This window comes from Urocitellus parryii, chromosome 4 (assembly GCF_045843805.1).
Source record: "Urocitellus parryii isolate mUroPar1 chromosome 4, mUroPar1.hap1, whole genome shotgun sequence".
Taxonomy (NCBI): domain Eukaryota; kingdom Metazoa; phylum Chordata; class Mammalia; order Rodentia; family Sciuridae; genus Urocitellus; species Urocitellus parryii.
In genome coordinates this window covers 75679515-75693990 of record NC_135534.1, presented here as the reverse complement: position 1 = coordinate 75693990, position 14476 = coordinate 75679515, and the positions used below count along the sequence as shown (strand labels likewise).

General features: G+C 36.3%; 1 protein-coding gene and 1 pseudogene across 2 annotated transcripts in view; both read right to left on the bottom strand.

Annotated features, from left to right (window-relative positions):
- Positions 1–722: 722 nt before the first annotated feature.
- Positions 723–6764, bottom strand: LOC113179917 (centrin-1-like; annotated as a pseudogene).
- A 737-nt stretch (positions 6765–7501) lies between these two features.
- The window catches only part of Ccdc83 (coiled-coil domain containing 83), a 50134-nt gene continuing 43159 nt past the window's right edge, over positions 7502–14476 (bottom strand). Inside the window, exons 7-10 of one of the 2 annotated variants that reach the window (XM_026384741.2) lie at positions 13986–14107; positions 10973–11052; positions 10280–10479; positions 7502–7663 (exon numbers count right to left, since the gene is read on the bottom strand). In XM_026384741.2, coding sequence (XP_026240526.2) covers positions 7502–7663; positions 10280–10479; positions 10973–11052; positions 13986–14107 — 564 coding nt within the window. The remainder of the gene's footprint in view (positions 7664–10279; positions 10480–10972; positions 11053–13985; positions 14108–14476) is intronic. The other variant, XM_026384742.2, reaches the window with a different exon arrangement.

Below are 14476 nucleotides of genomic sequence, written 5' to 3'. Positions count from 1 at the left end.
AGCACTTATTATTATTTGTATTTTTTTTTCAGATTAAGAAAGGTTTTATTTTTCAGACCAAAAATATAGCATTAACATACATGCAAATGCCAGAGAAAGAGTTTACTAAAAAAGAAAACCACACACAGATGTCAACTAACAATCAGAACCACTGAAGAATGACCACTGCTGTACTGCTGTGGTGACAGAAGTACAACATGTACTTTTCTAAGAAGTTGTTTTGTGTTTGTATCCATGTGGAAATGCATGACAAACGTGAAGCAAGGTGAAATAGCAGTCAAAATTTAAGCCCCTTTTTTCCACTTCTAATGTGCTTTCAAGAATTAAACTAGGGGCTGGGGATGTGGCTCAAGTGGTAGCGTGTTCGCCTGGCATGCGTGCGGCCCGGGTTCGATCCTCAGCACCACATGCAAACAAAGATATGGTGTCCGCCGAAAACTAAAAATAAATATTAAATTTTTTTTCTCTCTCTCAAAAAAAAATCAGTCCTAATATGGGCTGAGAAAAAAACCTATTAAAAAAAAGAATTAAACTAATTGGTAGGTCACTTTAAAAAGAACTTTAATATCAAAGAACTTTTACAAAAACCTAAAATAGACTCAAGGTCATGAGGGAAGTTGTACAGGGTGGTGGGGGGTTGTGTTCTCAAAAGCCAGTTTTCACACAATGGCAGGCACTAAATCTAGTCACGAGTGCTTTCAGTAGAACAGAAGACACTGATATTAATGGAGGCTGGTATTTTTCATGATGTGCAGGAACTCCTCATTGATCTCTCCATCTCCATCTCGATCAACTTCATCAATCATTTCCTGTAGCTCCTCACTAGTCAGGTTCTCTCCCAACTCTTTGGCCACAGCTTTAGATTTTTGAATGATATCTTTCTAAAACTGTCATTATTGAAGAGCTTGAAAGCTTTTAGAATTTCTTCTTTGATATGTTTCTCAAACATTTTCTTGATCATCACAGTCAAAGTCACTAAAATTAATTTTTCCTGTCCCATCTTTGTCAATTTCACCTATCATTTTCTTGATTTCTTTCTTGGGTTCAAAGCCCAGGCCCTCCCTCATTGCCACCTTTAGTTGCTTAACATTTATGGTCCCAGTTCCCTCAGCATCAAAGAGATCAAAAGCTTCCCAGGTTTCCTGCTTCTGCTCTTCAGTAAGCTCTGGCTTAGGACTCATCCTTTTTCACTAGGCACTTGATGTCATGTTTGCCTTCTTAAAATTGAAGGGCACTGCAAACAGATTCTGCTGCAGGGATTGTTACAGCAACTGTGTACACACCTATATGCATTCTTGATAATTGCCATTCTGACTGGAGTCAGATGAAATCTCAAAGTAGTTTTTGATTTGTACTTCCCTAGTTGCTAGAGATGTGGAACATTTTTTTCACATATTTATTGGCCATTTGTGTTTCTATTTAGGGAAATGTCTAATTCTTTTGCTCATTTATTCATTGGGTTATTTGTTTAGTTGGTGTTAAGTTTGAGTTCTTTATATATTCTAGATAGTAATTCTCTGTCAGAGGAGCAGCTGACAAAGATGTTCTCCCATTCTGCACGCTCTCCACACTCTTAAATAATTTCCTTGGCTGTGCAGAGATTTACTTTTTTTAATTTGATGGCATACCACTTATTGATTTTGGTTTTATTTTTTGAGTTTTAGATATCTTGCTAAGAAAGTCAGTGCCTGCACCAATATGCTGGAGTGTTGACCTTATGTTTTCTTATAGCAGTAGCAAATTTTCTGCCTATGATCCATTTTGATTTGATTTCTGGGCAGGGTGAGGGATAAGGATCTAGTCTCATTCTACATAAGGATTTCCAGTTTACCCAATACCATTTGTTAAAAAACATATTTTTTTCAACATATATTTTTGGCACCTTTGTCAAGTATCAGCTGGTTATAAGTATATGGGTTTGTTTGTGTCTTCTGTTCTGTTTAGTTTCATTCCATTGTAGTCAGAAAACACATTCTAACCTTGGCATAGTGGTACACACCAGTAATCCCAACTGCTTGAGAGGCTAAGGCAAGAGGGTCACAAGTTCAAAGCCAGCCTCAGCAACTTAATGAGGCCCAAGCAACGTAATGAGATTTTGTCTCTAAATGAAATATTTAAAAAGGACTAGGGATATGGCTCAGTGTTTAAGCACCCCTGGGTTCAATTCTGCTCTCCCCTACCCCCCAAAAAAACCCACTTTCTATGTGATTTCAGTTTTTTGACTGTTCATTGTGACTTGCAGGTTGATTTTTGTAAATATTTAATGTACATGTGAAAAAACTGTGTATTCTACAGTTGTTTCACTTTTTATATCATTAATGATTTTTTGTTGTTGTCTAATTGTTCTACTGAGGGAAGTGTGATAAGATCTTCAAGTTAGATTATATTTGTCTCCTTTTTTTTTTTCTTTTGTTACCAGGGATACTTAGCCACTGAACCCCATCCCCATACTTATTTTTTTTTTTTTTTTTTTTGGATTTTGTTTTGAATGAGTCTCACTGAGTTGCTTAGGACCTTGCTAAATTGCTGAAGCTGGCTTTTTTGAATTTGAGATTCTCGTGCCTCAGCCTCCTGAGCCTAAGATGTGCATGATATTAAATTCATTATCTGTTTTTTTGTTTTACAAATTTTTCTTGAGATATTTTGAGACTATGTACATACAAATCTAGGATTGTTAAATCATCCTAATGGACTGACCCATCATTATGAAATATATTCCTTCATTTTCTATTTCTTTCAGTGCATTTTACTGTAAAGTGGAAGTTGCCTGATATTAGCTTAGCAAACCATCTTCCTTTTAGTTGACTTTGCATGGTATGTATTTTGTAATCTTTAATTTCTTTCAATCTGTGTGAAACCTTTTATAGTGTATCTTCATAAGTGATTTTTTAGTGTACTCAGAAATCTTTGCCTTTTAATTGGATTATTTATTCCATTACATATATTATAATTACTGCTATTATTTAGTTTAAATATACTATCTTGCTATTTGTTTTCTATTCATGTTCTTTGTTAAGAGAGAGAGAGAATTTTTTAATATTTATTTTTCAGTTTTTGGCGGACACAACATCTTTATTTTATGTGGTGCTGAGGATTGAACCCAGCACCCCACACATGCCAGGCGATCGAGTTACCGACTAAGCCACATCCCCAGCCTTCTTTGTTCTTTATCTGTTTCAACTTTTCCTTTTTAAAAATAAACCAAGTACTTTTTATTATTCCATCCAACCTCATCATCTTGTATCGTTTATCTTTTTATATATTACTGTTTTTATTTTTCTTTAATTGGTTACCCTTAAAATTGCATTTTCATTCTCAAATTACTGTTTACCACAAACCAGTATTTACACTACTTTCCAAACATTATAAGAAGCATACAGTATTTTAACCACATTCACCCTGCACTGGGTATTACAGTTACTAAAATAATATTATTTTCTTCTGCTCTTTATTCTTTCCTGCAGGTTCATATTTCAATCTAGGATCCTTTCTCTGCAGCCTCAAGAACTTCCTACAATATTTTTTTCTAGTTCAAGTGTATCATTGACATTGTTTCAGCTATTATTTGTTAGGAAATGTATTTGAACTTTAATTTTGATAGAATTTTTTTGTGTGTGTTTAGACGTCTAGGTTGACTCTCCCACCCACTCTCAATTTTGAACTTTAATGATATTCTCCCATTGTCTTCTGTCTTCCATAGTTTCAACCGAAAGTTTTGTGTTTTAAAGTCTTATTGTTGGTTCTTTGAAGGTTATATATTTGTTTTCTTAGGCTGCCATAAAGGTTTACCTTTCACTTTAGATTTCAACAATCTAATTATAGTGTGTCTATGTGAGCTTGTTGCTGTTTTATTTTGGCATTAATTCTGGTTGGGGTTTGTTGAGTATCTTGAATCTATAGGTTAATGTCTTTCATCAAGGTAATTAATAGTTGAAAAACTATCAAGTGTTATGTCTTCAACTATTTCTTCATCTTTTATTTTCACAGGCCAACTCTATGTATGTTGTAGTGTTTAATCCCAGATTTTCATTACCACTCTGTTCTGCTTTTTCTGTATTTTATTCTCTCTAAAATTGTGTTTGATTTTAGAGAGAATACTATCAGATATTGACTTTTCCCAAGTCTCACTAATCCTGGCTTATTCTGATCCTACTCTACCATTAAACCCATACAACTTTTTATTTATTTTCTATTTTGTAAATTCCCATTTTATGATGTTTTATAGAATCTAATTTTCTGTTGAAATTCTCTGTATTTTCATTATTTTCCTTTGATTTTTTTACTATATTTATAATAACATCCTTAAAGTTTTAGATTGCTCCCTTGAATATCTGGATCATCTGCTGACTTAATGTCTTTTTTCTCCCCAGTTCTGGGAATTGAACTGAGGGTTTTGCACATGCTAGACAAGCATTCTACCACTAAACTACATCTCCAGCTGTAAAACTGAATTCCCCCCCACACAGGAAAAGAATTTATATCTTCTATTAATTATATTGAGTAAGGAGCAAATCACCCCCAAAGCAAACAATTTGAATTGTTTCACAGCTAGTTTGCAGTTTTACTTAGACTCAGTCTACCTGTTTTCAGATCTTTTGAAGTGGATACCTTTGTTTCAAGCCCCACCTCTGCAGGGTACAGAATCCTAAATGCATCTTTGCTCTCTTTTGTTGACTCTCTGCTCCTTAAGTAATACCTAGGCTTTGATGGCCTTATTTTTTTATATCTTTATTTTTTAGTTATAGGTGGACACAATACCTTCATTTTATTTTTATGTGGTGCTGAGGATTGAACCCCATGCATGCCAGGGGAGCACTTTACCTCTGAGCCACAACCCCAGCCCCTGATGGCCTTAATTTCAATCTTTTGCTTTTGGGGTTTCCAGATCTATATCTCTAGCCTTCACCTCTTCCAGCAGAATACAAAGGGCACATTCCAACAGGTTATTTAAGGAAATTTTAATAAAGGGATATATACAAAGGTGTAGGCAGAATTAAGGGAAATTAAAAGATATGGTGAAACTCCCTTGGGATAGCAACAGGTGGAAACTGTTACCACTCCTGGGCCTGAAGGGGCAAAGGGAAGGAGCAGTTACTGGACCTAAATAGAAGTTGTATCAAGCTTATTGCTGTGGTGTACACCTATAATCCCAGTGATTCAAGAGGCTTAGGCAGGAGAATTGCAAATTTGAGCCTCAGCAAATAAGCAAGACCCTGTTTCAAAATAAAATGAAAAGGGCTGGAAATATGACTCAACAGTAAAGCACTGAGTTCAATCCCCAGGACCAAAAACAAAAGAGTAGCTATATTAGTGAGTTGTATCTTTTGGCAGTGAGATCCCACTAACCTGTATGACCTTGTAGAGAAGAAGCCAGAGGAATAAATCTTACCCTTCTTCCTCTCTTTTATCTGTCAGAACCCTTCCCACTGGGGGGAAAAATTGGAACTTAGAAGTCAAGGGTGACAGTTGATGTAGTTCATAAAGGCCACCCTTTGGGACTCAGAAGAGTAAGAGTTGGTCTGGAATGGTCAAATAGAATCATAGTTGGATACAGTAGGGCATGAAGTAGAGTAGAAAGGAGCCTTGTGAACCAGGTGCTAAATTCAAGATCATGGAGAAAAGTGACAAAGAAGGGTTAGCAAGTTATAGCAAAATGACAGTGGTGTTAACAGCAAGAGTCAGGATCAGGTTTGTGTTTCATGGAGTCCAAGGATGAATAGCATGAATGCCAAGGTAAGCCAGGGAGCAGGAATTTTTATTAAAAGGAAGGTGAAAGACTCAGAAATCCTGATGCAGCGTGCTTGGGAGGGGCAAGAGTGCTGTGTAAGTCTTCCTTCTTCTAAAGGCACAAAAGAAGAAGTTGATCAGCTTCTCTTGATTGGTTTTTGATGTTTCAATTATACCATAGCAGGCACAGGCCAGATTATGAAGTTGCTCTTCTGAGATGGAAACATGCCTTTTGAGAAATGGGAACTGTTTCATAACATGTCTGGGCATGTTAAAATGGCTTTTCTTGTGATCACCCTATGGTCAACCTTTATTATCCCTTATCTTCTCTCAACTGCCTATTCTTTTCTATCTCAGTGGTAGAGGGTTACATGTATATACAACTTCAAAAGGAATATTTTTATGTGAGATTGCAGAATAGCTGTCTGGAACAGGCATTGAGCTGGTGAAATTATATGGACATTAGAAAATGTGGAGGAATAGAAGAATAAATACCATCCACTTGAAAGAAGTACAAATGAAGAACCAGGCATCAGTCAAGGTCAGGTGCCAGTCAAGACCACAGAGTAAAGGAAACTTTCAGCAATGGTATTTATTTACTATTGTTTTATGGGGCTACTTGGAAGATAGTAGAAAGGGACAGAAAAACTGAACACAATGGGGATTAAACAGACACTTAATAGTATTCAATGGGTGTTGGTAATTTGGTACTACTCACCCCCCACCAGGGGAAACTGAATCAGTCGGGTATTTTTGACTTTAGTGACTAAGGAGTGTGTTGTTAGCAGCATTTAAGATTGAGGAACTAGGAACTGTAACAAGAACACACAATTGTTCTTACCCAAAATGTTATCTCCCATTGATGACTGGAAGGGTTTATTTTTTACATCACTAAGGATTACAGAAACATGGCACTTAGTGTTAGTATCTACTCTTGATGATCCAAGGAGTGCAATGTCACATTACATGTGGCTTATGGTACCTACAGAGGGAAGTGGTGATTGCCTTGTGTAGGGACTCAGCAGTTTGGACTCCATATAGTTTGTGAGGGGAAGATCCCCCTATTAATGGATTATTTAAAAAAAAAATAAACTCCCTCACTTACTTGTATCTAAATTTTTAATATTCATTATAAGTAGGGTTAAAGAATAGGCTTGAGGGGCTGGGGATGTGGCTCAAGTGGTAGCGCGCTCGCCTGGCATGCGTGCGGCCCGGGTTCGATCCTCAGCACCACATACCAACAAAGATGTTATGTCCGCCGAGAACTAAAAAATAAATATTAAAAATTCTCTCTCTCTCTCTCTCTCTCTCTCTCTCTCTCTCTCTCCTCTCTCACTCTCTCTTTAAAAAAAAAAAAAAGAATAGGCTTGAATTATAGACTGGCTTCTCAGTACCCTAACAAGGAAATATGTATAATCAATGCTATGCAAACCTTGAAATTTTTCTTAGAAACATTTCTAATTGATCTAGTTCATATTGGAGTCATAGGTTAATCAGTGAGTTTTTAAGTGGGAAGGAACCTCAAAGACCACTTTAAATTCAATGTCATGGTTCTCAGTACTTCAGTGTAGAAATACAAAGTGTACTTTGATTTTTGACATTAATGCTATGCAAATAAATGACTGAATACTTGAAATTTGATTTTAACTACAATTATAACCTTTAGAGATAAGTTTAAAAATGGACCAAAGTGTAACTAAGTAAAATGGGCAACTGGTTACTTCAACTCCCAAAGCATTTATAAGGAAAATTTTTTACTTTGCAACTTTCAGTTTTAGAGAAAAGACTTCATCATCTTATAAGTGATGCGGCTTTCTGGGTAACTGACATCTTCAAAGAATTTGACTGGACTCTCCTTTTCTTGAAAATGAATAGACATTTTCTTGCTCTCCACACTCATAAGCTTCACGGACAGTGGGCCCAAGTTTACAAAATCCTATGATGAAGAAACACAAGAGGAGTGGTTATCTAGCAAGTTAATGTTGAAAGATTAGGTTTTCTATATTATAGTTGGCCTTTAACTGGCAGATTCCATAGCCCTCTGCATTATTACCTGAATGCTGTGTAACACATGAAATATGAAATCCATTATAAAAAAAAAAAGAAAACTCAATAAAAAACACTTTGTAAGTTTACATGCCTGGTAGGGTATAGTAGGTAAGTATCCTAAAAAGCAAAAGCAAGGCTGGTTTCTTGTCTCATAGGGAATTGAGGTAGGTGGGATACTGGCTAGAGGGGAAATCCACTGCAGGCTTTTAATTGGAAAAAGAGTGTTGGCCCTGTATGCATAGCCCTCAACTGGCTAGGATATAGCCACAACAAACTTTTCTGTATTGTTCAAGAACCAAGGGGAAGATTCTGCAAATAATATTTTAAATATCCTAATACTGGACAACTTTTCACATTCTTCACTGTTTTCCTGGGATATTTGGATATCATATAAATAAAGCTTACCACATTTTGCCAAATTGGTCTAAGATGTCAATAAGCAGAATTAGAAAACTAGTTTATATGACATTCCATAGCTAACCCCAAACTCTGTTGAACCAGCTCAGGTACTACCCAACATTCTTTCCTCTTGGAAACCTCCCAACCCGTAACCCTTGCTTTTGAATTCCTTTAACACTTCAGCAAACCTTTCCTGAGTGTCCATGTATCCAGTGCTGGGTTGCAATAACAAGCACATAGACCCGTCAGAGACACAGATACAGGAGATACATTTCCTCTTGTGTAGTAATTGTTGGTATTCTTATTTGTCTTCCATGAACCTCTAAGCAATTTGGGGGTTGTGCCTACTATACAGGCATCTTTGAGACTTTATTTTCCTGTTCTCCTGCTTAAATTTCCAAGCATCTAACAAGTACCTGTCATGAAATGAGGTTCTCAATATTTATTTGAATTAAGGTTGAATGAAAAAAAGAAAGCAGTGTTTATTTCTCAAAAATGAGTAGAGTTGTATTTAGTTTTCAAAATATATAATTTTAGAGCTAAGATAAATGTAAGATAGGAGGTCTATATGTTGCATACAGTGGCCATGGCAGTTTGTATGTACCACAAACTCATGAACAGTAAGAATGCCTTTGGGGCTGGGGTTGTAGCTCAGTGATTGAGTGCTTGCCTCGCATATGTGAGGCACTGGGTTTGATCCGCAGCACCACATTAAAAAATAAATAAATAAAAGATATTGTATCTATCTATAACTAAAAAAAATATTGTAAAAAATTTAAAAGAATGCCTTTGGAATTCTTTTTTGCCCCCCTATGCTGGGGATTGAGCCCAGGACCTTGTGCATAGTAGGTAAGCACTACCACTGAGCCATATCCCCAGCCACAAGCCCCAATTTGGGGATTGTATAGACAATTGTCCTCTAGCCTGAGATCATCATGATATACCAGAATTCATGATTTCAAGGTCCACATGGAGAAATTTGAATGGTAGACTAAAACGTCAATCTTTTTGATGGTGCTGGGAATCAAACCTAGGACCTAAAGCATGTGAGGCAAGTATTCTACCACCAAGCTGTTTCCTAAGCCCCTGAATTTTAGTCTTTAAATGATCACTTGATGGTAGCAAGGACTGAATTGTAATTACTTAAAATAATGATTTATTTCATTTCTTCTGCTTTTATGCATCCTTCTTTCTCCTACCAGACTTTAAATTCCAGAAGAACTTTTAAATTTTTGGTGGGACCAAGGAGGAAAATAGCAATAAATGAACATGAGGGTAACCAGAATATACCAAAAAGAGAACTTCAAATAAAAAGCCTTTATAATCTAGGCTTCAACTGATGGTATATGTGAATGTTTGTGCTTTCCAAAGATGCCTAATATATGTCCTACCCCACATGCTGTTCCTACAATGTGATGGTAACCCTCCCCCATGAAGATGTAACAGCTGTGTTCCTTCTCCTTGATTGGAACATACATCAAGCAATAGAATATGATGGAAATGATAGTATATGATTTTCAAGGCTAAGTCATATAAAACATTGCAGGTTTTATCTTATGCTCACTGTAGGAGAAACCATACATCATAACAAAGGGATACTCGCACCCACTGGAGAGGCCCTTATTCAGAGGAACTAAGATGCCCAGTTTATCCAGCATCAACTTGTCAGCCATGTAAGTAATCCGTCTCAGAAATGGATACTTCAGCCCTACCAACCCTTCAGCTTACTGTAGACCTAGCTGACCGTGTACAATTGCCCAAGGGCCCAAGTGAGAATTATCAAGAAATGTACTTCCTGAATTCCTAACCAACAGAAACCCCAAAAGAGAATAAATATAGTTTTAAACTGGTAGGTTTGGGAATAATTCATTATGCAACATTAGATAACTTACATTGTATTCTAGTAATGGAGGTCTATAAATGAATATATGTAAGCAAGTTGGCCAAGGGTAGGAACAAAAATAATATCCGATGAGACATGTGAATGATGGGCCAGTTAGTAAGAATTGCAAATAGGATTCATTATACATGGTTTAAGATAATTTTCTCAGTTAATAAAACAGCTTTCTCCTAGTAGTCAAAGTTGTGTTCTCATGAATCTTACCTTGAAATCCCGCTCATCTTCATATAGTAAATATTTCACATGAGAATCTCCAAACTCTGTGCATAAGGTGTCCTCTTCCCTTATCTTTAGATGCTGGTCATCTCTGATACCATCTTCATGACTGAGATGGAGAATACTACTCCCAAATGATGAGCTCAACATGTCTCCACTTTCTGTGGGTTGCTTTTTTGTCTTTTCTTCTAGGATGAATGCAAATAAATTACTTTATTTGACAAAAACAAAATTATGACAAAGCAATACATCCTTTGTCACATTTTTAATTTGAAAGAGATTTGAGGATTAGAAAGGAAAAATTATGGATTAAAGTAAGGGAGGGCATTTTAAGGAACTCTTAAATTGTAATTCCTTCTGTTAGCTAATAAGTTACAGAGATCATTTGGGAATCTGTGGCTAAATTGGGAACTATGTCAATATAGGCAATACCCCCTCACTGTTCATTACCATATTTTTAAGTCATTATGAAACATGGTGAATTTGATTAGAAAGTGCCATGAGAGAGAGGAGACAGATTAGTTCAAGCATTATAAGGAGAGAAATCCAGAGGAGCTGGCCTGTATCTATTCCCTGAATAGCTCTTTTTTTGTGTGTAAGTTGCTGCCTATAATATATGCTTAATAGCTATTTATCTAATTAAAAGAAAAACATGTCAACACCATTGTGACAAAATAATACCTATAAATGGTTCTGCAAATTCCAAAGACTTTTCTTCAGGTGGCAATTCCTGCCCAGTTGCTTGAGTAAGATACAGTCGCCTAAAAGAACAAACAAGAAAAACAGTCTTTCAGTCAGTAAATATTGTATTATGTGCTCACTAGTATCCACTTCTCTCCTGGGTGCTGGAGACACACAGAAAATAAACATAGGTATAGGGCACAGTGGGTGATATATAGTCCTACAGTATTTTAGAATAATTGTTTGTACCAAGATGGGTCATTGGCATAGTGTGAGAATGCTGGGGAGCAGAAAGACTGAAGCAGCATCTGAGTTAACCTTAGGGGATAGGGAAGGTTTCCTGGAGGAGATAAAACCTCAGCTGAGTCTTGAAGAACCAGAAGTTCACCAGGGAAGAGCTGGGAGTGAGGGAAGAACATTCTAAGATAGGGAAATAGCACATTTAAAGTTCCAGAAACAAGAATAAACATGACACCAGTTAGGTTGCTGTTGTTGTAATTCAGGTGAGGAATGACAGTGGCCTAAATGGGATGGATTTGAGATGAAGAGAACCATTGGAACCCAAGATGCCATCTGGGTCCTGGCTTTCCCTGAGTTACATGTTTTGGCTACAAGCCCAGCGAATTGAACTATCAAGTGTTACTGCCCTATAGTGGTACAGAAGTGACAATAAAAATAATTGTTAAGAGAGAGAAAGCTATATTTATAAAGGTTATGATATTTAGTAAGGTCTTAATTATTTGAAATGGTAAAGTCAGGAAACAATTCTATTGCCTCAGACATATCTGCCTATAGGTCAGAGCTAAATGTGAAATCAATCTACTAAATTGTCTTTATGTTTTAAATATGAACACATTGTATGTAACAGTATTTGCTGGAGCCATACGTGTCTGGATGACACTTTATTTATGTTCTTTAACTGAAAGCCCCTAATTTAAGGGATTTACTTTAGTTGCTGTGATGTAGGTATAAGGGATTTGCACATCTGCCAGGATCTCATTGCCTCATGCTCTTTTCAGGCAAATCTCATGGAAATGCCATATAGAGCTTTCAAGGAATCATATTTTCTTATTGAAAATTCAGGGGGCATTCTGAAAAGGAGAGCACAGAGAGGTGCAGCAGCATATGCTCATCAATTCATTGATTTCATCTTTTCCAACTTTGAAGCAAGACTTAGAAGCAAGAATTCCATGTTTCTCACTAAAGAAAACAAATCCCTAATACATTGGTGAACAATGTGGATTATACTAAAGATTTTCATGGAGTAGACAGAGAATAGAGTTAAATTGTACATTACACAGCAAAAAAAGTTAATGAAAATCCACATTAAATGTTTCACATCTGAACTGGTAACGTAGGTCAGTGGCAGAGCACTTGGCATAGCATGTGCAAAGAAAGCCCTGGGTTTGTGCTCCAGCACTGGAAAAAAAAAAAGAAAAGAAAAGAAAACATATCGCTTTCTGTCCTTGCCAAGTCCTCTGCAGTCAATGAAAGAATTCTGTCTGTTATGATTATTACTAACTTCATATCAATGTCAGCACCAAATCAAATATACTAAACTAGGTTTACTGAAGCAGAAAAGTGGGAGCTGGCCATTTAGAAGGTAGCTCCCTCCTAAGGTTGACCAACTCAGAAAACAGGAAAATTAACAACAGTTCTAACAGTGGTTAGAAGCCACATACTTGCAATAGATGGCAGAGATTAAACGTGATCACAAAGAAGCCAGCAAGCAGCAGCAGCAGAGGATTAGAGGAAGGACAGGAATATTGAGCTAAGAGACCTGATTACAGAAGCATTGCCTACTGGAGAGCAGACAGGCACTATTTACCCCTTAGGGGCTCTCCAGGGCATCAGTGCAAGAGACTGGAAGTACAGATGTCTAGTAATCAATTCATTCAGCTTCACCATCTACATCATCTACATTGGTATCTACTCTTCCAGGAGCAGCAAACAATTGTGGAAGGGAGGCAGGTGGCTTCTTCTCTATCTTCTCCTATACAGCTTTCAGCCTTTAAAGGAATTACACTATCTCCCAATTTCTTTAATCTTATATCCATATACCCATAGCTTAGCCTGGAAAATAAGGAACCCACAACTTGCCTGTATCTACCTTTCTTGGAACAAAATAGGAAGTTTGTAATAACAAATACTTCGTCATGTATCAGAATGTATTTTTTCCATGTCACACAGCATTGGGAAATACTTGGGAGAAAATTTTTTCTTAGCTTCTATTGTATTCAGCTTAATGTCAAATTCCTAGATCTAAATATTTATTTCCCATACTCACACATGTACACCCATTTATGTGATTTTCCCTCTCTTCCTAAACATGCTACAATTCAGATTACTTCTTGTTTCTGACTATTCAAAGAATAAAAGTTACTTTTGATTTTAATTTCATATTCCAGGGTCTCTTTTTTTGGTCAGGTAAGAAAAAATCGCTAACTATATATATTATATACATACATACATACATATATACATATATATTTGGTTTCTCTGGTACAAGAACAAATGTGACTTGGAATGCTAGTCTGTTTTCTTCACTTCCAAAGTAGTTTACTATTTTGTCAGAGGAAATAATTCTGAGATAACCAGAAGGCCAGAACACTTCCAAAAAGCTTAGAGAAAGTTGGTTCTCCCCTCACCCCTCTCTGTGCTACGCTATACCTCATACATTTTCTGCTGCTCTGTTTAATTCTACCTTTAATTCTTTACCATTTTTATGGCTGTGTAGGCTTCTGAAGATTGACAGTTGTGATATTCATGGTTGTGTTATTGTGACTATAATGCATTGGTAGAAAAAATAAGTCAAAGTTTACACTGTACCAATCAATGGTCAATAGTGATAATCCTATACCCTCATTGTGGCCATTTTGTGAGTTCTTCTCTTTTTGATTATTGCAATCTGACTGAAGCACTGAGAATTTAAATTATCTTTTAAAAAAACAGAACTTTTTTACAGATGACAAATGTTTACCAAATACTTTCTAGATATGTTAATGACTTTCACCTGGGTATTTTAAGATCCACAAGTCTACAGTTGAACAGTTGATCAATAAGCACCAAATTTTCTTCTTCCAGTTCTTGAATAATATTTTCTAATTCTTCAACTTCCTTCCTGTGAATTGCAATCTGTTGTCAGAAGAAGAGAATGGGTATTGGTACTTATTGATTTAGATCTATAAGGACTTCTATAGCAAATTTAATTCCTGAAAGTGCATGTGCCTAAGGAGTAGCTCTATCAGTTATTATTTATTGCTGGGTTTGCTTTATCCTTCCTCTATAAGAAGGAATAGGTAGGACTCTTTTCTAGGTCATTATCAGAAACTGTTTCATTGTTAGGTAGCTCTTACAGGAAGCAGAATTTGTTCTTTTCTACCTTTATAAATACTGCTGAATTTATATAAAAGCTAGAGGCAGAGATTAATAAGAAAAGAAGACTAGATGAAAATCTATCTAAGGGTAATTATAAACAATACAATGAAAACACTGGAGGGAAAT